Genomic DNA, 26260 nt, shown 5'->3' with positions numbered 1-26260 from the left:
GTGAAAAAGACTCGCGGTCTCTAACTGTGTCTCGTACGCTCACTTCTAAAGTACTTTAAACCTTATCCTCATATTGAGCAGCGTCATAAATGGCAAGCCTTAAAGGAGGGCTAAATTACTAGAGAACTGAAAGCACCCCTAGCTCTAGATAGCGGCATATTTTTGTCTGGCGTCTTCAGATAGAAAACTGCATTGTCCAGAAGGCCATTTTCGAGTAGAAGTCGGATTTAACCTGATCTGTAAGAAATTTCTTCTGGATACCAGGAGCCGGTAACATTGGGTTTCACCCGAATTTGAAGGGGCTTATATATACTCGCTGAAAAAATTAAGCGGCACCGAATCTTAGCGCTTTGCGCGTTTGAACCACGTTTTATTGACCTGCACTTTGGATGTCTGTCGCACTATGGGCGATAAATATCATCGAAGTGACGGATACAGAGCAGTCAAGAACAACTTTAGGGAGCTGTATGCTTTCCGCCCCTGTCAACTTTTGCTTTAGTGTTCATTCGCACCGATCTTGCTTACAGTGGATTTGAAGTGCGGCAGCAGAGCCCAAGATCGCAGTATAAATGCCCGCCGCGGTGGCGAGGCTATTAGATGATAGGTGGTATACTAAGGCTCATGTGCTGCGCGATATAAGTGCTCCTCAAAGAACGCTGAGCGGTTGAAATTAATCCGGAGCACGCTACTACGGCGTCCACTTTAACCCACGTGCAGCTCCTATACGTTAACGCCCATTACAACCAAGACAATAGATCGGGAGGTGTATGTGCATGTGCTTGCACACGTCTAGCATGCAGCGGAAGGCAGGCGCATAAAGGCATTGGCCGAAATAGCGAATACGCTCTCTGAAAACAGAATCGGGTGCAATGGATAATGCGGGGTTGGACCAATGTCATTTTTCCTTTTTTTAAGCGGGGAAGGGGGATGAGGGGACTTCGTGAACGTTGGGGGCGCGTCCAGAAACGTGTACATGTAAGCACGCCCCGCTTCTTGACATCGAGTCTGCAGAAAGGCGATATGAGTTGAAATGATACGAGGAGAGATAGGAAAAAAAAAAGCTGTCTACTTAATAACAGATCCCCGAAAGGAAAAAAAAAACGAATAGATAGTGCAATGCCTGCACGAATTCACGTGCTAGCTTGGTCTGGCCCGTCTGCCTGCAGCGAACCCCTCCCTGATATGAGGGCTCATGGCTTAAGTAAAAACGAGTAAAGCGTGGTGATAAAAAAGGAAACAATATAAGGAAAAAAAAGTCTGCTTGAAGAACACAGACGGCTCAGCTTAAATGACAAATAACGACTCTAAAAGGCGCACGCTCAGCACGTCTCTACCACGGCTCCGAGGGCACGATTTACTGCTGAAGACGTCAAGTAAACCCGGGACGAGGTGTCCTTGTGGCACAAAAGAGCAACACAAACCGTCTGTCAGCGTCTGGTTTCGCTGCCGCCACGGGTCAGGCACTTGGGGAAGGCAGAAGGAAGACGTATCTGTGCAGGGGGCGCCGACAGGGGTCTTAGAGGAGACATTCCTGTTCTAAAAAAGTGAACCAGCAAAAAGCATGAGTATTCAGTGACGAAACATGTGCATGTCTGGCCCGAGCTGGCTTACAAGCTTAAATTCGAAAGTTGCCAGTGGTCTCTCGTGTCTTCAGCGCTTCACCTCGCTCAGTCCAGAAGCTGCATTGCTCCAAGTTGCTTACCCCGGCCGGCCAGCATCTACAACAGTCTTGGTATGGTTAAAGGCTTTGAAAATTTTCAGGCGTACCCTCTCCACCCTGTTCCTTCTGCTCGCAAAAATCTGAGTTGGTTGCTTTTCTTGAGTGTCTGCACTACAGGAGCCTAGAATTTTAGAAATACTTCATAGCTACCATTTGTGACTGCCGTTTTAATTACCAATATCTTCAAGCAGCACTTCAATACTTCGTGTTTTTTTTTGTGAATTGATGCATTTCCAGACCTCGTAGGACCATGCCACATCGCCTCGTCTTTCTGTGCGCTGCTGCGGCGGCGGCTGCAGCAACTGTGGCGGAGTCGGCAGCAGTTGCGAAGCCTTCAATCGAGCAAGCGGAAGAACGTGTACGGGAGCTGGAGCAGCTACTCGGTGACATCAAGAGTAAGCGCTGTTTTTTTTTTTTTTTCTGAATGCATAACAAAAGCCAAGCAGACTGGTTTTTAGAATCCACCAAGATGGAATGATTCAGCAGTCAGGGAGAATTGCTCAAGGTTTTTGCGAAAGCTAGGATTAGATATAGAGTAGGCTCTTCATGAACGTATACTGGCCCCAGTGGAACTTTGTGCTGGGCTAGCTGGTCCCCTCATTCTTTGAAAATTGGATGTAGCATTGTTAGGAAGACCACAGACGGGGCATTGCCTAAACGGCCGTTGAAGGGAGCGTGCTCAAAACCTAAAGCATCAAGATCAGCTTGCTAATTTAATTTCGCAAGATATTGAGTGCAAGTGCGTGCCGCGTTTTCAAGACGCAAATATACTGGGCACAGGTGCTAATTCCAGACTATTGTTGAGGCTTCATACACAAAAGGGCGGACCAGTGCATCTGCGGTACATGCTTTGATTTTACACGATAGCGCATACAGCTCATTCGCTTGAAAAGCCATCGCCGTGACCCTAAGATTGAGAGGAAGGCCCTGGAAGTAAGGCGGCAATATTCCCAGAACTTTTAAATGGAAAAATAAAATCGCCGGCATTAGGATTCGAACCAAGTCCTCTGCATTCGAGGTGGGCGCGCAGCGCATCTGCCGCAAAGGGATGTTTTTTTTTTGTAAGCATGGTATTTATTAGAGGAAAGCAAATTTCTACGTGCAAGAACTATGTTCAAAGAAAGAAGAGAAGAATCGCAAATAAACATACTGCTCAATATGAGATACCTAAATTAAGCACGAGAAAAGACGCAACATAGGGCACATCACTATTACATCATAATACTACATACCTAAGCCACAGTGCACTAGAAAAAGGCAATGAAGAGCACAGCACTAGGAGTGGTTGCCAAGTGCTCCGATTCAAACTGGGAATGGGCATACAATTGCTTTAGGTGAACAATTATTCCGCTGAACTTGAGTTTTGAAGAAACAACAGATTCACAATGTCGGTACAACATGAGCGTTTTCCAAAGGCTGTGCGTTCCAATCAGAGAAAAAAAAAGTGTATTGGTTCATCAGCAAATGGCGGCGCAGTGAGATATCGTACAGAATACAGTGTCAAATTAAGTCTTTTTTTTAAATGTCCATTGAAAGATATCCCAAAGAAATATTGTATCTTAGTAATTGATGAAACAACGTTTAATCATTTCTAGAACATCGCAAAGGCAGCAATTTACCGTGGACACAAAGATACCTTTTATTTACTAACCATGTTTTAACGGGCGTTCTCTCGATACGTAGCTTATAGAAATATATCTTGGCACACGGCGAGAGGGTTCTTTTGCGTACTATTTTCAGTGCGTCATGTCCCGGTAAACCAAATACACAGAGCAGCCTATGGGTGCAGGGAAGATCATACAAATTAGATCCTTGTACAGCCGTTTCCTCGACATTGAAAACAGCAATTCAGGGAAGAAACGAACAAGCACGAACCGAAAAGCCCAATAAACCTCATGCATGAAGCCCAACAAGCATGGGTGGTCAGATATATTACAAGACACAATGAGGTTCGGTAAAACGTGAATTTATCTGACGTACAATAATGCATGCACTATTATGTGTGCAGTGTCACGGAGAAACAATAAACGTGAAGCTAACTTCCGGACATACAGATGGACTAAACCAAGGCTGCCAGCGCTTACAGGCCGGAAAACGTTATCACGCCTCATAGATTTAAAAGACGAATCGCTCACAAAAGTGGCTAAAAGTGTGCAAACGCTGTATATAGATTCTTGTTCCTTGAACAATTTGGAGTAAATAAATTTTAGTGGCGAGGAACAGATGACGTGCGGACCGATGCTTGTCTTATCAGCGCAGAAAAATGCGAGGTGACCGGTTTAAGCTGATACCTCTACTTCATGACTCATAATACGGAAACCACTGAAGGCTCTATTCTTCATAATACCTATGCAAAGTTGTTCCAGATACAGTGCAAAGAGAACCGGGGACAGTGCCAACCTTGTTTCACCGAGGACAGAATGCAGACTGGTTGAGAGAGACAGCTAGTAACACTAAAGCGCGTGGAAGAGTTTTTGCAACAACGGCATATCCCAAAAGAAAGAATTGAGCCAATATTGACATGATTTAAAAGAGAAAAAAAAATAAATGGTGCTCGCGATTTAACGCCTTTGTGAGGTAAATTTAAAGAGTGCTAGTTGTTCATGAGTGTCACTGCAATACTGCAACACCGCGAGTACAACATTTAGATTAGACTTTAATGACCGAACCCTCAAGCCGCCTGTTTGATAACGTCCAAATAAAGTAGACATTGCAACCTGTTGCCGATATTAGCGAAAATCTTATTATCAACATTAGAAACCGTTATTGCTCTGTAGCGAATGGCAAATCGTAGTTCTCCCTTTTCATAATTTTTTGGTATGAAGAGAATATTTATTTATGTTTATTTGTTTACATTACCCCTCAGGGCTAGTGGCATTACAGATGTGGAGTGGTAAATATACAAAAAAAAGAGAAAATACAGATCGTTACAAGAATGTTCAAAATTGCATCAGAATATACAATGCTAGCCAGTGCTACGCGGAACTGCTCATACTTTACAATGCCAGTAACTTCGGCGGGAAGGGGGTTCCAGTCACCTGAGGTTCGCGGAAGGAATGACTGCGAGAAGCATTTTGTGTTGCGTGACACAACTCCGACTCTGTGATTATGATCAATGCGGCGGGATACATAAATTGGCTGGGGGATAAGGTGATCACATAGAGCGGGATGAAAAGGGCGATACGAAACACTTTCCAACGCGATGTCAGTGTTAGGAGGCAGATATCATATTTCATAGTAGTTATACTCGCTGTGCGGTTGTAGTTAGCAACCATGAACGTACAGAGTTTTTTTGCATCATCTCAAGATCATTAATTAAGTTGCCATGAGCAGGGTCCCATACAGGTGTTACATACTCGAGTTTAGATCGTATTAGTGTTTTATAAAGCAATAGTTTCAAATTCGAAGGAACATTAAAAAAGATGCGACGTAAGCAGCCTAGCATGCGATTAGCATTTTTAATAATGTTCTCGGTATGAAGGGACCTGTTAAGATTTTAAGTAATGTGAACGCCTAGGTATTTATATGACGAGACTGATTCCAACGAAATGTTATAGATGTAATAATGAGGCCGGGTGCAAGTTTTTCTAGATAGACGCATAACTTTGCATTGTTAATATTTAGCGGCATCAGCCAATCTTTGCACCAGCTCCCTATTGTGTTGAGGTCTGACTGAAGTAATGTAATGTCGTTAGCCTTGGTTATTTCTCTAAAAAGGACGCAATCATCAGCGAATACGTGAATATGAGAGCTTACAAGAGAGGAAAGATCATGTAAATTAGAAACAGTAAGGGTCCGAGAACTGAACCTTGTGGAACCCCGGAAGACACGTCGGTAAAACTGGAGTTATAACCGTTAGCAAAAATAAATTGTGAGCGAGTATGTGGAAAACATTCAATCCATTTCAATAAGTTACAGCCAATATTCAGTTGTTTCAGTCTGTGCAGTAAATGTTTGTGACATACCTTGTCGAAAGCCTTCGAATAGTCTAGAAATATACAGTCAGCTAGTGATGATAAGTCTAGAATACGATGCAATGCATGTGTAAACGATATTAACTGCATTTCGCAGAACTATGTTGCACAGACGTAAAAAAGGAATTAGATTCGAGGAAGTTAACAAAGTTGGTGAATATAATATGTGCAAGCATTTTGAAACAAGTACTGGTAAGGGATATGGGACGATAATTACTAGGGGATGCTTTGATGCCGGATTTGTAGACTGCAACCACCTTTCCGATTTTCCGCCCAGTAGGTAGCGTTGATTGGTCAAGCGATTGCTGAAAAAGTTTGGTTAGTATAATGGAAGAATAAGCTGAAGTGCTTTTTAGAAACCTTGGGCTAATGCAGTCATAACCTGCAGCGGAATTAACAATGAGTCCATCAATAAGCTTATCGACACCAGACGTAGCAGCAGCTATAGGTGGCATGGAAACATCGTTGAAGTGGTGAGTTACAGGTATATGTACATCAGACATGGCTGTAAAGTTGTCAGTGAATGTGCGGTTTAGAATCGTCGCGCAAATTTCGGAAGCAATGAGGTCGCCTTATGGGTCAGACAAAGCGATGCTATCATTGGTGCAAGGATTAATGACCCGAGAGAGTTTTTTCACATTGGTAGTTGCCATATAGGGTAGAACATGTTAGTGGAAGTGGTTTTTAGCGTCTTTTAGCGCCTGAACATACATGTTGGAAGCCGGCGTATACGAAGCCCAACGCTCACTAGTTGGCGAGAGCTTTGCGACGCGGTAATGGCGTTTATTTTTGTTAGATAAACGCTTAATGTGATTATTGTACCAGGGAGTGTTTGAGTCGGTGGTAACAGCGCGTTGAGGAATGTATTGTTCAGTGAGTTGGGATACTTTAGCTGTGAACATGCTCCAGTTAGTTTCAACACTGCGGCTATCAAAGCTATCAAAGAAAACATCGATTAAAGAAGACAGTTCATTGTTTATGGCCTGAAAATTTGCTTTGTTGCTGTCACGTGTAATTTTGTTCTTCCTATTAGTATTCGGAGCGGCTAGGTTAACGTCAAACTGCATTAGCAAGTGGTCGATGATGCTCTGTAGGTATGTAATAGGTCAGGGTATGTCAGATCTATTTGTCAAGATTAAATCTAGTGTATTTGCCGCGCTGTCTGTTATTCTAGTTGCTTGTGTGCATAATTGCACTAGCGAGAATACTGAGCACACATCTAAAAATTACCGGCCTTGAGACGAGAACGAGGACATGAAAGGGGAGTCAGTATTTCATGTTATTTTTGAAAAATTGAAATCCCCCAACAAGAATAGTGGGGACGAAGGAAAGCGTGTTGCGACGATAATAATAACATCGTAAAGTGCATCACTAAACGCAGGCGACGAGGAAAGTGGACGGTAGCATACACCTATTACTACTCTCAGGTGATTAAGAGTCAGCGCAGACGATAGTATTGCGAAGAAGAAGATGAGACAACGAAGCTGGCAGTGGCACGGGACGGAGCGCTCGCGCTAGGCCAGCTGCCATTAAATCATCTCATTGCCATCGCTCATTTCGCCTCATTCTTCAGCTGGTCGGCACTTAACAATATTTCTAGATTAGTCTAGAGGTGTATGCATTATGATGGCATATCATTTTAAATAGCGAGAAGCACTCCGCCACCTCTCAGCGCGCCCCGATCCCAGCGGAAGAACGAAATACGAAGAGCACCGAAAAACACATCAGTGTCGCGAACACGTGCAGTGAGCCAAGTTTCTGTTAACGTGACGATTTTAGCGGAACAGGTGTCGATAGCTGATGATAGAGAGTTATACTTGTTAAGAACGCTTCTGATGTTAGTAAAAGAACCGATACTGAAGCTGTGGATTCCTGACCACTGCCCCTCTTGTATGCCTAGGATCCGAGCTGGCGGCATAGGCCCAACTGGGATTTGCGCTGCGTGCATCAATGTTAATTACGGTGTTTGTGTTTGAATCTTACATGTAACATTTCTTGTTCATAAGTAACTTGTTGTAGATCTTCTTGTGGGTGGGAGAATCAGGTTGGCTTTTCTCAAAATTGAGAGGCGTTTTACATGCCAGACGTGTTGCGACTGTATAATCTTCGGTGTGACCTTGCTTTCTTTCAGGCTGTTGCGCTTGGAGAGGATCAAGTCTTTCGTTTTAAAATTCACAAATTTCGCAATGACCGGACGACATTTGTCAGTACTGAAGGTTCCTAAATGGTGCGCGCGGTCAATAGCATGGGGCGAAAGGGGGTCAGAAAAGCAGCAGGTAATAACAGTAGTTAGTTTTTCCTCAGTGTCCTGCCAGGCTTCAGCATCTGGTATGCGGTAGAAAATTAAGTTGCTGCGCCGCGATCAGTCGTCAAGCTCATCCTGCCGTGATTGTAATGACCTGACCTACGTGGAAAGTTCATCTGTTTTAGTTCGAATGCTTTAAATTTCCTCTCTGAGCTCTGCTATGTTTTTTACAGTTTTTCTCCAGCAGCTCTAAGCGGTTCTTAATATCATTGATTTTTCTTTCAAAGACTTTCTCTCCGTTTTTGATAACCTTAACGTCGGCAGCTAATTCCGTCTGAGCTTCAGAACGTTGCAGGGAACCAGTGTGAGCGTCCTTTAGCAACTGAAAAATAACTTTCATCTGTTCCGTGGGATCAGAGGGTAGAGATTCAATGTCTAGGAGCGAACCAGAGCGTTTGCTCGGGGCCCAGGGTTGCTCTCCCCATCACCCGCACGCAACAGCAAAAGGGTCATAAAAACATTCACAAAAAACCTCGCACAGCACTTTGGGACACGGGAACAGTACTAAGCAGACGTTATTACTTTTCTTGGCATATAAAGGAAGGGCAGTACTCACCTGCATAGCAAAAGGGAAGCGGTTCAGAGCCAGATTGCAAGTACTGTCGCCGTGTCCACTGAAGCGGAAGTTTTCATCCCGACTTCTTAAGTACTTGGTTGAGGATGATGTGGCTGTCGATCGGAAAGGTGGTTGGCAGGCGAGTTCTACCGGGCCGAGTGCTTCCAGATAGGGTGTGAAAGCAGGATGCGAAGAAAGCACCTCGCGAGACCCGCAGGCGTGGTAGAAATCCACTGTCGGTAATGCTGAAGGATGGAATATCAGGCCGCACGAAGTGGCTGATAGCCACGGCAGAAAAAATGCAAGTAGTGCCTGCATAGCAAAAAGGAAGTGGCTCAGAATCAGATTGCGAGTACTGTCTCCGTATCTACTCTTTTGGTAAATGACCAACGATAAACGACAACTTATTGCTGCACACTCATTATCAGAGAGCGGAGTAATCATAGACAGCCAGTGCGATACATGAACGTCATCACCCATGCTTGGAGTGACAGCAAAATGAAAAGAGGCTTAGTGACCGGCAAACTCATTAACTATTGCATCTGTACTTTTGACCGGGACACCACCACAGCAGAGCTCAGAGACTCGCATGGCAGTCACCAGGTGACGCTCACCAAGCAAAGCAAGTCAAATTGGCTCCTGAGGGCACAAAGCAGAATTGCTGCAGGATCATACACGTGCCACACTAATGCGTACCGTTTCAAACTTTTGAAGACGACACTTAGCAGTGGCGATTTCCTCAGTGCACAAGACTGGAGCCTTGTTCGTGCAAATTATAATGGCTCTCAAGCAACCGTTCGTCCTCACCGTGCTTAAAATAAGACCTCGTGGAACGGATCTTAAAAGCCAAACCACGAACGTCTTGCTTAAGCATCTAGAGCTCCCTCGCTGCAAACAAACAAGATCGTCAAGCAAGATTCAATAGGTATCTTGACTCGCTGCTTGAAGTAGTCCTTGTCTAGCACCATGGAAGCTAAATTCTATGCCACAAAGAGTGGTTGTCTCAAGCTTTTCGGGTGGGCACCAAGTGAACGCTTTGTGGCGCGAAAATTTGATTGGTGATTAGTAATCGGCAATGCGATCTGTAATTGCGATTCTCATCATAAATGTTATCAGTAATGTCATTGTACTGTGGTAATCGGTGAGAAATAAGAACGAAAATCAATAAAAAGAGAAAGAAGGAGGAACAGGAGCTATGGTGTCTACTCTTAGGGCGAAACTTAAGCCCCCTTCCATGTTACGCATCAGTAACTGCTTCTTTCATTTTTATATTTTTTAAAAGAAAGAAGCAGTTACTCATGCGTAACTTGGAACTGCGCTTAAAAATGAAATAGACTTCACAGTATGCGCTCAACCTGACATCGTTCAGGATGTGGACGTCCTCGGAAAGGTGCGTTGTAGCGACGACAGAATGGTAAGGTCTCGAATTAGATTAGACTTGAGGGGAGAACTAAAGACGCTAGTGAAGAAGTCCATTAACGAGTTAGCGATAAGAGGGAAAATAGAGGAATTCAGTATATCGCTGCAGAACAGATATTAAGCCTTAAGTGATGAAGACGATCTTGATGTCCATACAATGAACGATAATCTGACAGCTATCATTGCGGAGTGCGCAGTAGAAGTAGGCGGTACGACGGTTTGACAGGATACCGGCAAGCTATCTCAGGAGACAAAAGATCTGATTAAGAAACGCCAAAGAACGAGAGCGTCTAACCCTACAGACAGGATAAAACTAGCAGAGCCATCGAAGTTAGTAAATAAGCGCAAGGTAACCGACAGAAAGAAGTTCAATATGGAGAGGATCAAGCATTCAATTCAATTCAATTTATTCAACATCTTGAGGATGTTGGGTGCATCGAGAAAAAGCCAAAGAGAAGGCTTGACAGGGGTCGACGCACCCTACAATGACACTTGCCTGCAGCATCTGAATACATTAATAACAGATTTGTACTTATTATTTGTATTTTCTTTCCTAAGTGCTTACTTGCAGTTTTATTTTATTTCCATATTCACGTAGTGATCCTGTTATTAATGTAATAATATTACCAATTATTATTATGATTACATTAATAACAGGATCACTACCTGAATATGGAAATGAAATAAAACGGCAAGTAAGCACATAGGAAAGAAGATACAAATAATAAGTACAAATCTCAGTTGCACGAAGTGCTCACCTAAGTGTACCTAAGTGTACATAAATTTAGAGGCCTTATTTAATGAGCACGGAAGAGTGTATGAAAGCATTTGGCGACCATAATTCGTTCGAGTTTTCGGCACGAACCCTGTGAAACCAGTACGGGTGGCATACTTCAGTTCTTTACATTTTAAGTTCGACAGGTGCACCATAAATGCTCTAAAGAACGGAGGTAGCCTGAAAGCAGGGAAGAGGAAACTAGGCACTGGTAAAAATCAGATGTATGCGTTAAGAGACAAGGAGGGCAATGTCATCAGCAATATAGATAAGACAGTTAAAGTAGCCAAAGAATTCGACACAAATCTATACAGTAGTGAATGTAATCAGAGCGTTAATGAGAGAGACTGTAGCGCACAGCAAAGTGTCATCCCGCCAGTAACGAAAGAGGGTGTAAAGAAAGCCTTAGGAGCAATGCAGAGAAAAAGCAGCTGGTGAAGATCAGGTAACGGCAGATCTGTTGAAGGACTGAGGAGAAATTGTGCTAGAAAAACTAGGCACCCTATATACGCAATGACTTATGACCTCGACCGTAGCAGAAGCTTGGAAGAACGCAAATATTATCTCGATACATAAGAAAGGAGACGCCAAGGACTTGAAAAATTACAGACCGATCAGCTTAGTGTCCGTTGCCTAGAAGATATTTCCTAAGGTAATTGCTAATAGACTCGGAGCAACCTTTTGCTTTAATCAACCAAATGATCAGGCAGGCTTTCGTAAAGAATATTCCACAATAGATCATATTCACACTATCAATCAGGTGATAGAGACATGCGCAGAACATAAACATCCCCTACATACAGCCTGCATTGATTACGAGAAAGCATTCGACTCAGTGGAAACCTCAGCTTCTTTACACGTATTGCGGAATCAGCGTGTAAAAGGGCCTTATGCGAAAATATTGGAAGATATCTATAGCAACTGCACAGCAACCATAGTCCTCCATAAAGTCAGCAATACAAATCCAATAAAAAAGGACGTCAAGCAAGGAGATACGATCTCGCCAGCGCTATTCACCACCTTTCTACAGGAAGTATTCCGAGGCCTGAATTGGGAGCAGTTGGGTATAAGATTTAATGGAGAATACCTGAATAATCTGCTATTCGTTGATGACATTGCCTGGGTGAATCACTCAGGAGATGAACTGCAAATCATGATCAATGAGTTAGACAGACAGAGCAGTACTGTGGGTCTAAAAATGAACATTGAGAAAACAAAAGTAATGTTCAACAGCCTAGCAAAGAAACAGCATTTCAAAATTGGAAGCGATGTGCTGGAAATAGTAAAAGAATTAGGGCAGGTAGTGACAGCTGATCCGAATCATGAGAGGAAAATAACTATAAGGATAAGAATGAGGTGGAGCGCATATGGCAAGTTCTCTCAGATCATTAATAACAGTTTACCAATATCCCCCAAGAGAAAAGTGTACAACAGCTGCATCTTGTCGGTACTCACCTACGGGGCAGGAACGTGGAAGGCTAACGAAAGGGGTTCAGCTTAACTTAAGGACAACGCAGCGAGCCATGGAAAAAGAAAATGATAGGTGTAGCGTTAAGAGACCGGAAGCGGGCAGAGTAGGTGAGGAAACAAACGCAGGTAAATGACATCCTAGTCGAAATCAAGAGGAAGAAATGGGCTTGGGCAGGGTATGTGATGCGAAGGCAATACAACCACTGGTCCTTAAAGGTAAAGGAGTGGATTCCAAGAGAAGGCAAGCGTAGCAGGAGGCGGCAGAAGGTTAGGTGGGCGGATGAAATTAAGTAGTTACCGGGCATAGGGTGGGCGCAGCTGGCAAAGGACAGGGTTAATTGAGAGATATGGAAGAGGCCTTCGCCCTGCAGTGGTTGCAGTCTGGCTGCTGCTGCTGATGATGATGAACTGCTTCTCTTCTTTTCCAGGTTCCATTCAGCCTCGGCACTGCAGTGATCTCTTGCACGGAGGTCAACGAGAGAGCGGAGTGTACACCGTGTTCCACAAGGCTGCAGGTTCATCAGGACAGAGAGTCTACTGCGACATGGACACGGACGGAGGAGGCTGGACGGTGAGGACATTGTCCACAGATAGTAGGAGGGCACATAAGAGGTTCGATGTGTTTCAATTAAGGTAACCACAGAGAGTATACTTTTGCACCAATTGCTTACGCATCCTTAGAATGCGGAATTGGTTCATCGACCCATTTTCGGCTCTTCTGGTTTTGTCCTGTTATGGTCCCGTTATGGAGAATTTGTCGTATATTTATCGCAGTGATTTTGAACGGCCTATTGCAGCACCATGTTCCTGGTAGGTCCACCTCAGAACATATTAGTCTCCCACGTTTCGGACAACGTGAAACTGAAAAGTCTATTCTTTCCTTGGAGCTGTATTGTAAACGCATGCCCCTCTTTGTTTAAATGTATTAGGCTTGCGCTATGTATGCATTTACAAGGATATAAATGAATTTCTGCTCAGAAAAAGACTAACAGTTCAGCATGCTGTGAAATTTTCTTCTACAAGGAAAATAAAGGTAAAATTTTATGGCTCGTCTTGTATGCAAAGGCTTGTTGTCACTGAACGCACTAGTTGTCAATGACGATGTTTTACATTGTCGCTTCTTGAACTGCATACGACAAAACGCCTCTTGGCCGGTGTCTTCGATTTCATACCAAGTGCTATACATTTCGTCTGGAATGAGGGCGGCTTTCGGGTTGCTAAAGGTACTAGAGTCCTAATTAAAACGTAAGGTTATACGAGAGCGCGTTTTTGATTTGCCGGCCTTCACACGATTAATATGATGTGGTGTATCTTTTATTTTCAGCGTAATTTGTCCTTATCGCCTAGTGGCTCTTTCTGCAGGTGCCGGTACTAGCGGCAGAATGACACGGCCCACCGAATGGCGAAGTGTGAAATGGAGAACTAGAACATAACTGGGATATAAGCCTCACGGTATCCTGGCGTTTCCTTTTAAACCATAGAGAACAGCTGAAGGTGTGCGAAATGAAATGACAGAAAGAATTCAAAGCGCTACAGACGGGACAAGGTGAAAAAGGAGACACAGAACACCAGCGCTACTAACAACTGAAAGAAATTTATTGCTACAAGAGGAATATATACCCTTTGGCACGCTCACTGCGTAAAAACATGAAAAATATATAAATTTCTTTCAGTTGTTAGTAGCGCTGGTGTGTTGTGTCTCCTTTTTCACCTTGTGCCGTCTGTAGCGCTTTGAATTCTTTCTGTCATGAACCAACTGGCCCGCCTGACTCCCCTCTTGGAAATGAAATGGGAGATGAAATTTGGGTTGTACATGGGGACACGGTGTCACCACTTATGGCACGATCTAAGCAGCAGCATTTATTGACACATAATTCTAAAGAGCATTATGTGATAACATGCGTATTGAGATGCAGATAAACATTCTTAACACAAAATAGCCCATAGGAGAGTAAAAAGAAGGTACGGCTGTTCTCAAGCGCACCGGCTTTTAGTGTAGATGGTAGGCAAAGCGGTCCCAAGAGTATTTTTTTACTTTGCACTTTTAAAATATTTCTAAGGAGCTTGTCCTCAAACGGCATGCTCGAATGGACATTGGAAGATAGTTTAAATGGTTGCAACCATGCCAGTTCACTGTTTAAATGAAGCGGTATTTGAGACAGGATGCATTCGTATAGATATTTTTATTAAATGAAAGAAATGATGGCCTCAAACGGACTTCATTTTCATAAAACATTTTCGGAACATAAATTCTTATGTTTAAATAGCTTTATTTTTATTGCACTTCACTGTTTGACAGAGTTAAAAATTTATCACTTATTTTGCTAGTCGCGCAGGTTGAATTCTGGAGTTTAAACACCTGCCACACCTGCTTGGTATTTTCCGAATATATTGCAAAAACAGTGGTGGAGTGTTTTTATTCAAATGCGTAAAAGAAATGAGTGTTTTGAGCAAACAAACGTGCTATCCCAGATGCATTTTTTAATGTGGTGCTTAGCCGCGCATGGGCAACAACCTGATAATAAAAGGTATATTTTCGTGGTTCTGCCGAATGCAAGAAGAGGTACAAGATGAAGAAATGTGCCAGAAATGGCTTTATAAACCGGTTCAAATAAACAATCCTGAAGGGTTGGCACCAGGCGCACTTTAGGAATGCGGCTGTGTTACGAATTTCTGGTTATCGAACTGGTTTCGTGTATTTAAAGAACATTTTCACGTCAAACGTTCAAAAATTCAATGAAACCGAGGTTTTTTTTTTTTAATGGTGCGACTATTTCATCTACCGAATCAGAAAAGCGAAGATACGAATACAAGTTTTCTTTATAAATGATTTATAAGAAGAAAGTGTCATACATTGAATGTCAAAGTTGAAAATTTTCTTTGCAAAAGTGATATTTATGGGCAGTTAAAGTTCAGCAGTCAATACTACACATATTAAAAACACTGAGGGAAATTGTCGTGGTTCTGATTGCAACAGTTTATTTGTAAATGTACTCTTCCCAAGGCGCCATAGCAGGAATATGTTTATCTTTTAGCTTCAAATTGACACAATATTTTTATTAGATTTTCGTCACGTTCACAATAACTTATATAGAAAACTTCAAGGAACGTTTCAAAAACTTTGTCACAGCAGAAGCTGAGATACACTACAAAATTCTAACGAAAACGTCGCGAGGCACCATCCTCCCTCAAGAAGAAGGGTACTCTGTCCAAGCGCTGGCGTTGATTTCGATAAATAAAAATACGTAATACATACGGATGGCCATGGAACCAAATTTTCTCTTAAAAACATGCAAAATTCAACAAGTTTTAGAGATTTTAAACGAGGTTTCAACTGCTCTGCTCGACACCTCTGGTTCCGCGCTTAGAAGCTTCCTCCTATTAGTAACTGCATTAAGTTGCTATGCTTTGCGGTGGGGATATGCCCCCGATGCCGACGTTAGCATTTCGAATATTTACTTATCGATATCTACCCCGGGAGTTCAGGAACATGCCCAGTCAGAAATAGGGTGTGCGCTAGAGGACAGCTTAATCCCATTTTTCTCACATATTGGCTTATCCGTAATAATGTGTATGCGGCAAAATTTAATCGATTTATAATGCTTATTTCTTCATCTTATTTACTGGAGCCTCGCTGCTTTTTTTGAGCATTGCGTGTGCGACTTGTATTTTTTTAACGGAGGAGCCGTATTTTCGGTAGTACCATGAGAACTGAGCATGGCTAAGCAGAATATTTTCAGACACGTTATAGGCACGCATTCACCTATGCTGTCAAACGAAATTTGCTATCTATTGAACACAACAATTGAAGCACTCTGAAAATTGAATTACATGGAGTTTCGTAACTATGAATCACGTAGAGCAGTGCTATTATTGCATTTGTTGGAAAGAAAAATCAGAAAACGACACGAACGACGCTTTCCGCTTACGGCATATGGCTGAAGACGGAAAGCGCACGCACGCACGCACACACACACACACACACACACACACACACACCGCGCACACACACGCGCACACACACGCGCACACACACGCACGCACGCACGCACGCGTGTCTCTCATAGCCTGAGTCGCTTTGCTACGTTAAACCCCCATAAACCAAACCAAACACACACACGCACACACAAACGCACGCACACGCACGCACACGCACACACAACTCAGTGGCGCTTAGAATTTATATCGATATTTATATCGTGAGAGATAGTATTTTATGCAGCATACACCTACCTTATGGTATTTCTGTTGAAGAGGCACAGTGCCCCGTCGAAACGTGCAGAATTTTAATGGAGAAAGGTTGCAACTTTGCGGTCGGAAGAAAGAGTGAGAAAATGTGTTCGCAAAAAAATGTGGATCATTTTATGTGTCCTGCCCCCTGCCGACGCCCAGAGTCACAGTTTTTTTCCATTTTGCTGCTTTCATTCACAGGTTGTGCAGCGTCGCGGGCAGTTCAGAAATAGTGTTTTCTACTTCTACCGGAACTGGACCGAATATGCCAATGGATTCGGTGACCCTGCAAATGAATACTGGATCGGTAAGATCTTTATTGTCAAGAACTGAGAAGGCAGAAGACACAACTATTCCTCCGCAGGAATTCCATTGCCACTACTATTGAGTTCCTGGCAACCTTTGTGCGTGTGTGCGAGTGCGCGCGCGCGCGTGTGTGAGTGTGTGTGTGTGCGTGTGCGTGTGTGTGTGTGGGGGGGGGGAACCTGATGGGAAGCGAGCTGAAAGTGACAGTGAAAGAACATGGAAATTAAAATACAGGACGGAGTACGTGCGGCGGCCTCACAGGCATGGTATGGCATTTTCGTAAGTGTTTAAGTGGCACGCGGCGTTAAACAAACTGCGTTGGGGGGCAATTTATTATGCGATTTTAACTGACCCACTTCATGTAAGCATGCTACATGGCCGTTAGGAGTGTCTTCCAACTGAATGTCATTCGAATTTTTCAACAGCATTCAGTTTAGATGGCTTGATGGTTTGATTCGCCGTCCTTTCGCCCCGCCCACAGCCGTGCCGCGCGACTGCTTTTGGCTCCGTTTCTGTTTGTTTCAAGTTCTGCTGCCCGCTTTTTTGTGATGGTTGTTTACAAAATAGGTTGTATACTCGATAAGTGAGGGCTTGAAGATAATACACCGCCACTGAACATTTATCACGCGTGCGTAAGATTTCCCCTGGACAGAGCCAATGAGGACGACTGAGCGTCTACTCTTCTTTAAATCGCTGCGTACAAACAGGTACTGCTACTTTGTATGACAGAAAACGCATTCTGCACCTGATTTCCAATAAATAATCTCTTATCTCTTGTGCGCGTTGTACCCGTGCTTTTTGCTAAGTGCGACGATTTGTGGCAAGCGCCGATCCGATCGCCCGCGTGGGAAACACTTGACAGCCGGGTTGCTGACATCGCGTAGGACCGGCGCTTCTCGCTAATTGTAATGGCTTCCCCCGACATTACAAGGAGTTTATTTTAAACCGCTTTATCCAGAAGTACATTCAGTGAACGTTCGCGTTCATTGAAACAGCCCAATTTTCTATCCACAAGCTGGCGACGGCGATTACTGCTTCTGGCCGTGAAGCACTGCTCGGCAGACTGGGTCACACCGGAGCTTCTCGTTCGTTGTGGACGCGTCCTGCGATATAAGCAAAAGTCGATTTCAGGTTACTGCTGGGAAAACTACACTCTATGTCGATTTCAATTCGCTGAAAGTAGGGAATTCGCTCTTCGCAACCACAGAAATCGCAGGCCGAGCCCTGCGGACTTGCTAGGCCTAGTCAGCACGAAAGGAGGTCGTCGTCGGTTAGAATTTAACAATTTAATCAGCGCTTATCTCTGGTGAGTGTTCAAGTGAGCACATGTGGAGTGTAACCCTAGTTTGGCTTGTTTCCAGTAGGATAGGGCAGAAACAAGGGCGAATATATTCACACCGTCGCCTCACCAGCATGGAGTTTTCGTTCAGCCTCCGACCTGCCGAGGTCATGAAGGCTGACCACTCGCTAATCGGATTCCTCGGTGTCGTTAGCCTAAAATAGCGCTTGTCCTTCGTCTTCTTTCTCTTGGTGTCCCCCGTAGCAGCGCTTTCGAAAGTTTTAAAATGATGTACCAACTCGCTCAACTGTCCGTGTTACTCCTAAAATATGTGCACACTACAATTATGTGCTGCTGTTGATCGCGATGGTGCCGTTGTGGGACTAGTGTGGCTGCAGTGACCGCCACCGTTGTCGTTGCAGAATGAAAATGAGGTTAAGTTTTGGAAAGCATTTGGAAAATGCCATGTAGCACCGCGAAGCCTGTAGAACCAGAATTCCATTCCAGTTCTCGAATGCCATTCGACTCAGATGCCTTTCGAACGTACCCGTGCAGCACAGGTATTAGCTCTGGCCACTGAAGCATTCCGTATTGCATATGGGGTTCAAGCTCAAGGGCATGCGTTTCACTTGCAAGCGCTATAGAAGAAATATTCTAGGAATAATGAAAGATAATATGATAATAGATATAAACCCTACCTTCGTGAAGCAAACTTTGGAGCGAAGTTAGTTTTTATTTATTTTTGTTTCAAGTGCAAACGCATCCTTCCATTAAGCTCATCCTTCTCGTCGCTATGGTCGGACAGGGGCATGTATTCGTCGATTGCTCCCGTATATGATGGGGTACAAAATTAGTGAACTTTACCGACGTAGTTTTCGGCAAAAGATACGGTATATTCGTAAAAAATTGACGTATTTAGCCTCCAAGCTTTTCATTTAGTTTGATTAAGAAGACAGCGAGAGAGAAAGAAATTTTAATCAGAGGAAAGGAGGAGAGGTCGGTCAAGGAGACAGAACAACTAATGACCAATAGTTGTGGAAGATGGGCTTATTTCGTTTATGTCGTTTCTCGTTCTTCCCGTTTCGCTGGGTTAATCGAAGCAACAAGTGCCGCACAACAAATTTCGAAACCCGGGCTTTCCTGATGCTGACACAGCCAATATCACATGAAAGAAAACTATACTGAGGGCTGCATATGCACAAGCAGTAGTGGCTACCTGAGAGAAAATTATGACAGCGAATCCGTCTTTTTCAGTATTGGAGCGATGATTGTAAGTAAGGCTGATCTGAAAAAGTAAGTATAAGAAGGAAATCCTCTCCTAGAGGGCCTTTAAGATAATTGAATAAATAAATAAGTGCCCTTTCCCCCGTCTATGTAGTGATGAGGGCAGTTAATAATAGGTTTTGGCTTCGGAATAATCGGGCAGTAACCCATGTGTCACTCGCTTCATTGTATATATGCGTCTATTGTCGTTGTGAGAATGGCTTGAAGCTACGTTCGTGATATATCTGAATATTCCCAAGGTGGTCTGAGAGTTTGAGGCAGTTTGCGTTGGTAAATGTGATAGTATTGCGGTGTTTGTGCTTGGAAAGTGAGCGTATTTTGTTGGTTTATTGTGAATTTTGATGTTAGATATTTGTGTTGTTATTTGCACGATTGTATCATATGTATATGATGTTTCAATTTGAGTATGAGAGTAGAATTTAAGTAAAGATAAAAGGGCTACTCATACTGAACTTAGGATTAACTGGATAGGTTGACAGGTACTCAAATTAACGTGTTGAGGAATTCTTACAGTTAGAGCAGTTTGATTCTGCTACTAGCAATATCTCAAGCGGGCGCTATCACACTGGGATCTGTAGCATTGCATGCCACTGCGAATGAACCGCTACTGGGCGTGCGCGCTCTGCAACTTCTCACTGTCCCCGACGAGAACGCAGTGACCTATCATGAACACTTGGCACGCAGGCCTACTTGCTTTAGTTGTGTGGGTTCTTTGTGACGCTTGAATTGCCGGAAACAAGCTGATACGTCGGCTGGCCCATAACGCTCTTTCTGAGGTTCCTCAGTTTTGTGGAAATGCGCGTTCTGGCAAAACGACGTCTTCCTTCACAGGCGAGGTGCGCCAATGTCCAACACAAATGTCTCAAACGGGACGTCTGCCCGCTATCCCCTTATCACATGGGCTTTGCCACCACAATATGCCTCTTTAAAATCTGCAGGTATCCTTCTTTTTAAGATACCAGTTCCCGTGCGCGAGCCTATAATAACATCAATTTCAATGTCTACGACTGCGCTTCAATCTACACTCATACCTCACTGCTCACGAGGAGCGTTTGCGTGATTGCATCGGCGATAAGACAAGCAATTAGGGATCCAGCAGATCTCCCGACATCCTCAAAGATGGAATTTCATTGATGCTAGAGTAAAATCATTTCCTCCATTCCCCTTCCCATTAGCCCTTCTGAAGGGCAACTGAAGAGGTTTTAGAATTAGATGAGTTTAAAAGGGCCGAATGTGCGTAACGTGCTGGTAAAGCCTGCGAAATCGTTTTGCGCTAGCATTTGAAATGGTGGAGTAATCGCCGAATAAAGCGGCGTCAGCGTTCTGGCTACTCTGCAGTTACAGCAATGCCGCAGAGGCCCCGATAATAACGTGACGCATGTTGGCGCTTCGTTTCCAGCGAAGTAACGGTTGCTTCATGGAAGAAAACCAGCACAACCAAAGGTGAAGCTCACGAAACGTTGTTTGGCGTCATCGGACGATACAGAGAAGCATACAGACGAAGACAGCGGACAAGTGAAATTTCGGCAATAATGTTGTCCCTACTATTTTCCCCGCATTCCCGAACGCAGTGAAGACAATTCTCAACCTTGTCGCAGCTTAATCGACGATTACGTCATCATTTCAAATGCCAGTGCAAAAACATTTCGCAGGTTTTACCTTGAAGCTTCATAGATTCGGATTCTTGAATAATCTTGAATTCTCAAAAAAGGATTTCAGCTTCCCTTACAGAATGACGAAAGATTTGGTTGCCAGCCAAACAAATGCCATTAATCTTTTGCTAAGGACCCAAACTAAATAATAAACAATTCCGGAACCCTTGTTTCTTCCCGAAAAATGCACATTAAAGTTGCAGCGTAGTTCGTACCGGAAAGAAATATAGAACTATAGAGTTTATTACTAACTAGCGAACCCGCCGCGATCGATTAGTGGTTATGGTCTTCGGCTGCTGACCCGAAAGACGCGGGTTCGATGCCGGCCACGGCGGTCGCACCTGGATGGAGGCGAGATTGTAGAGGTCAGTGTACCCTGCGATGTCAGTACCCGTTAAAGAACCCCAGATGGTCGAAATTTCCGGAGCCCTTCACTATGGCGCACCTCATACCCTGAATCGCTATGGAACGTCTAACTCCCATAAACCATAAACTATTACTAAACTAGATGCGTTTTAAATGCTTTGAAATGAAACTCTAAGACCGCATTTGTTATGCGTTTAGCTCCATTTTGCGGCGCTAACGTGATGCCAGAGTAGCCCTAATGTGTACGGCCCCATTCCTTAGTTACAGTTACCGCTACCTTAAGAACGATCGTCGTTGAATTTGGAATGTGCGGTCCTGAGGCTTGTTCAGGTATGCATGTCCATAAGTTCACTGAAGCTGACGAGTTCGAAGGAAAGATAAGTTGTATGGTACAGCACCAAATACTGCATCTGCTACTGAGAAATGGCACGCCAGGCGTCCAGAAAGATTTAAAGAGATGTGTTCTGAAGTTTTACACTTTTTTTTGTATTCACCTTCTTAACCAAAAGTCTGCACTTCTGTGAGACGGCGTGTGCTGTACTGTTCAGCGCTCGTATCTTAGTTGGTCTCTCACAGTCAACATCCCTAATTTGTTCGGGTACCTCCAACAAGGCGCAAATTTTATATTCCAACCAAAAAATCAGACAAAAATTATTGCTTGAAAACCTGTGGACTCCGTTTATGCAAAATCACCCCATTTGTTGGAAGCAGCTGCGCAACGTAGGGATATTTTGAATTAAGCCACCTTCAACCTCTATCGCCGAGTGTATACCTGTCGTTTCTACGCCGTATAATGATTACTGTATGGAGTCTGCACAAAATGTTTAACGTCAACACGTTTCCAATGCCCGCGCTATCCTGTTATTATGTTTATAGACACTGCGAAGAAGGTCTGGGAAGAAAAATGGGGTGCAAATGTGCGACTTCCAGCTGCGTCGACAATTGACTTTTTTCATCTTCTGAAAAACGTAAAATGGGATGTCGTTTGTTGGACAAAAAAAATAATATTTACTTTCTCTAGACCTAACAGTTAGCTCCAAGCACTCGACGCGTCCTTTCACACGATTCAGACCAGCTGCACAAAATTAACAAAGTGATATTTGTTGCGAATTGGCGATGGCCCGATTTCTCAAATTCTATTAGTAGAAACGAAATTCGGGTGTTGGCGCTTGAGTGGGGGTACATAATCGCGCAGAATATGGAGGTGATGAATTTTGTCTTTGATTTCTTCATAATTTGGGCATTCACGCCTGGTATGCCAGTCAGACGAATATGTCGTACTTGATTCAGGTGCCAGAAAATGAATAACAGTGCACTGAATAAAATATTTTTGCGTGCTGAGTAATACTGAACTATCAACTAAACCGTTGAGTTCCCCTTTATATTTTGCTGACAGTCCTCCCTTGTATTCTTAGCATTTTTATAAAGGCGGGTGTACGCTTCAACAAAAAGCGTTTGGCGAAGAAGAAAGTTGAAAAATTGCCAAGTATTTGTTACCTTCCAAAAGTCAACTGCCTCATGGTACATCTTGAAGTAATTTTCAGCTCTTATCCAAGTTGTCTTATACATCGAAAAGACTTAACTATGTGGACACGCACCACATCTGAAACGTTTTCACGATGTCATTGGAAATATTTCGTATCATTTTTTTCCATAAAACCAATAGTCCAAAAAGCTTGACAGCGCTGGCTTTCAATTCCCAGAGACATTCTGAGTGCAGTTTTAGCATTTCTTCGCATGCGAGGCGTGCACAGATCTTGCACTTTGTAATGGGTTATGAGTAGTCGTTTCTATGGAGTTTTTTTTTCACCAGTGATGATGGTGTTACGCCCCCCCCCCCCCCCCGCCCCCTATGAACACTTTGAGCACTTTTTTACTCTAAAGTTTCTGACCGCAGGTAATCAGGCGCTACACGCGCTGACATCAGATGCGGATCAGATGACCCTGCGAGTGGTATTGAGCAACAGCACAGAAGACAGCCAGTCAGTCGACTACGAAAGCGTCAGGATTGAAGACGAGCAAAACCTCTTCAAGTTGCAACTCGGAAAGTTCTTGGGACCGAACGGTGCGTTGAAAAACAAACTGTGGCGCTAATGATGTAGAAGATGCTGATGGCTACGCGTCAATGCTGCGTGCTGTTTGCAAACACTTTGTTTATTTTCTCATTTTTTAGTTTTTACATTTATTTTCCTCAATACTGCTATCCTCGGCAAAGATATTGCCCGACTCAAGAATTAACATAAAAGGCAAATTTCTTAGATATCTAGATAGGGGGAAGAACCTTGAAGGAGAAGCTGTGGAAAACCAAGCAGCGGAAAAGTTTTGAAGGCGAAAATTCAAACAAAAGTTGTATTCGATCAACATTATCTTTTTTTACTATCTAAATATAAATATAATTTCACTTGCTTTCCTAGGGTGAGAAAGGGATATTTAAAAATCGTTTTACATGCACTGACAGTACAGAAAACTAAAATAATTTTTTACGTCTGGTTGCATAATTAGGTTAGAACGTGAAGTACTGACGCTGGCATTTGTTTAATTTACCTTCAGTTTATATGGAAATTGCCAGCGACATAGCTCATTTGTATGAGATATCCGGTTCAAGCTTGTTGTAGATTTAAGTTGGGTAGAGACGTAATGCCTCCTGGCTGCTTGTACTCTTTCGAACCATTGTTCACCACTGTTATCATTTTCGTAAGCGAGAATAAGAAGCACGAGAGACTTGCACGCCTGAAGCGTAGTACTACATGACGAATGAAACATTTGTCGCAATTCCAGATAAGGGGGAGAGGGGAAGAGAAATTAATTTAATGAAAGGAAGGGTGAAGGGGTCAGATGGCTGTAATGTGACCCTGGCCTGCTACTCCACACTGGGGAAAGTAAGAGGAGGGCGGGTACAAATGGAGGGGGATGATGTCTTAGTAAATAAACAGCTTGCTGTGCAGTGGATTAGAGGAGACTGCACACACACTAGGCGGCACTCATCTCTCGAGACGGCATGTATCACACACACACACACACACACACACACACACACACACACACACACACACACACACACACACACACACACACACACACACACACACACACACACACACACACACACACACACACACACACACACACACACACACACACACACACACACACACACACACACACACACACACACACACACACACACACACACACACACACACACACACACACACACACACACACACACACACACACACACACACACACACACACACACACACACACACACACACACACACACACACACACACACACACACACACACACACACACACACACACACACGCACACACACACACACAGGCCACGGTTTCAGACAAGGGTTCTGCATACTTTGACGTCCTGGCACAAACGGGTGGGCGCTCACATCGCGCACTGTTGCTCAAAAAGCTGAAAGTACAGACACATGCCCCGGAACAAACGCTTATGCACATGTGTGGTCCGCACTCTACACCGCGTAGGCGCGCATGGCACACGCAAGTGGCACTGCGGGGAATTTAGGCCTATTTCACTGAAAAACCTGAGAACCGCCTTCATTGTATACCAGTCATAAGTTAGGTCCGGCCTGGCGCCTACGATAGTTTCCTCATAGAGAGGGCGTCCATCCTGCTGTCTGAGAGTATTTTTGATGGCCCTCCTTGCATCACTCTAGTGAAGGCACTCGCATATAATATGATGGATGTGTCTGGATGGTTGCAGTTCAATCAATTCGGGCGAGCTTCAACTCACTGCTTCCTCTTGCTTTTCAGGCTGGGACGCGCTTAACGACGGAAACGGTCGAAGCTTTTCTACCTTCGACAGGGATAACGACCTGTCTCCCGAAAAGTGTGCGGTTCGCTTCCGCGGTGCTTGGTGGTACAGCAAATGCCATGCCGCCAACCTGAACGGCCTCAACCTGAACGGACAGCATGAGAGCTTCGCAGACGGAATCGAGTGGAGTGTGCGAGGATACCCCGTGCGTCTCCATCACCACTCCTACCCCAGCGTCAAGATGATGATACGGCCCGTGGGGTCGGTACAACACCGTAAAAGCACGCTGATCTCTGGATCTTCTGAGTAACCGAACACTATCGTGATCGCATTTCAAGGATCGAATAAAATCACTGTTTTTAACAGTAGCGCATTTTGGATTATTGCATGCTTTTAGGAAATTTAAACGGACTTCTGGGTGTTGTTTTTTTTCAACGGAAAACAAAAGACTTCTCAAAGAAGCGTTGGTATTATTTCAATGAGAACAATGAAGACCTGTCAAGTTTTCTTCAGTTTTTTTTAGAACTATGAGCTGTGATTAACTTATATTGAGGAAGGGTATTTGTTGGAGACGTCATTGTAGGCGGCATCCTCAGTCCAGGGCACCGACAGCTTCTGCTATCCTGCGTGCCCGAGTGATCAGTCGTTGCTGATCGCTGAGTCTAGGGCAGGACCGAGGAGCTTTCCTTGATACTGGCAGCGGTATCTCATTAATAAGAATCGTACAGTACTTTTAAAGATCATCAGAAAGAGACAGTGCATTGAAATTGTTAAGGTATGCCTTTTCGCTGAAATTTCAGGCCTCTTTTATTGATTAAACACTTCTATTGACGCTGGTGGAAAATGGAGAATGCTGTGAGAGTTTTGATTCGTTGTCAGCTTCCAGTCAAAGCGAAAAATCATACAACATAAGTGTATTTTTTTCTACTGCTGTTTGAATTGACGCTTTATTTGGTATCATTTGTTTGTTTTTATTTATTCACACATGCTGCGAATCCCATCCTGGATTATTGCAGGCAGGGCACACATAATATTATTGAACATAACACATTGGATTGAGCGAGATTTGGCAACATGTTAGTGTTAGGAGCAACTTATTGAGGGTTGAATAACAGGGTACTAATGCACGAAA

General features: G+C 43.7%; 1 protein-coding gene across 1 annotated transcript; it reads left to right on the top strand.

Annotated features, from left to right (window-relative positions):
* Positions 1 to 1478: 1478 nt before the first annotated feature.
* Positions 1479 to 25476, top strand: LOC144118768 (techylectin-5A-like). The gene is made up of 6 exons (XM_077651597.1): positions 1479 to 1732; positions 1958 to 2115; positions 12648 to 12790; positions 16651 to 16756; positions 23234 to 23401; positions 25128 to 25476. The coding sequence occupies exons 2-6, from the start codon at positions 1971 to 1973 to the stop codon at positions 25436 to 25438; spliced, it is 873 nt and encodes a 290-aa protein (XP_077507723.1). The 5' UTR covers positions 1479 to 1732; positions 1958 to 1970; the 3' UTR covers positions 25439 to 25476.
* Positions 25477 to 26260: the final 784 nt, after the last annotated feature.

Source organism: Amblyomma americanum, chromosome 2 (assembly GCF_052857255.1).
Source record: "Amblyomma americanum isolate KBUSLIRL-KWMA chromosome 2, ASM5285725v1, whole genome shotgun sequence".
Taxonomy (NCBI): domain Eukaryota; kingdom Metazoa; phylum Arthropoda; class Arachnida; order Ixodida; family Ixodidae; genus Amblyomma; species Amblyomma americanum.
The sequence above is the reverse complement of the archived record's forward strand: the minus strand, read 5'-3'. Positions and strand labels throughout refer to the sequence as shown.

Bases quoted from the DNA above. Each gene is read 5' to 3' on its own strand.
- LOC144118768 (XM_077651597.1), top strand. From the start codon at position 1,971: ATGCCACATCGCCTCGTCTTTCTGTGCGCTGCTGCGGCGGCGGCTGCA. The intron at 2,116-12,647 runs GTAAGCGCTGTT...CTTCTTTTCCAG, and splicing joins GCTACTCGGTGACATCAAGA to GTTCCATTCAGCCTCGGCAC. The intron at 16,757-23,233 runs GTAAGATCTTTA...TTCTGACCGCAG, and splicing joins TGCAAATGAATACTGGATCG to GTAATCAGGCGCTACACGCG.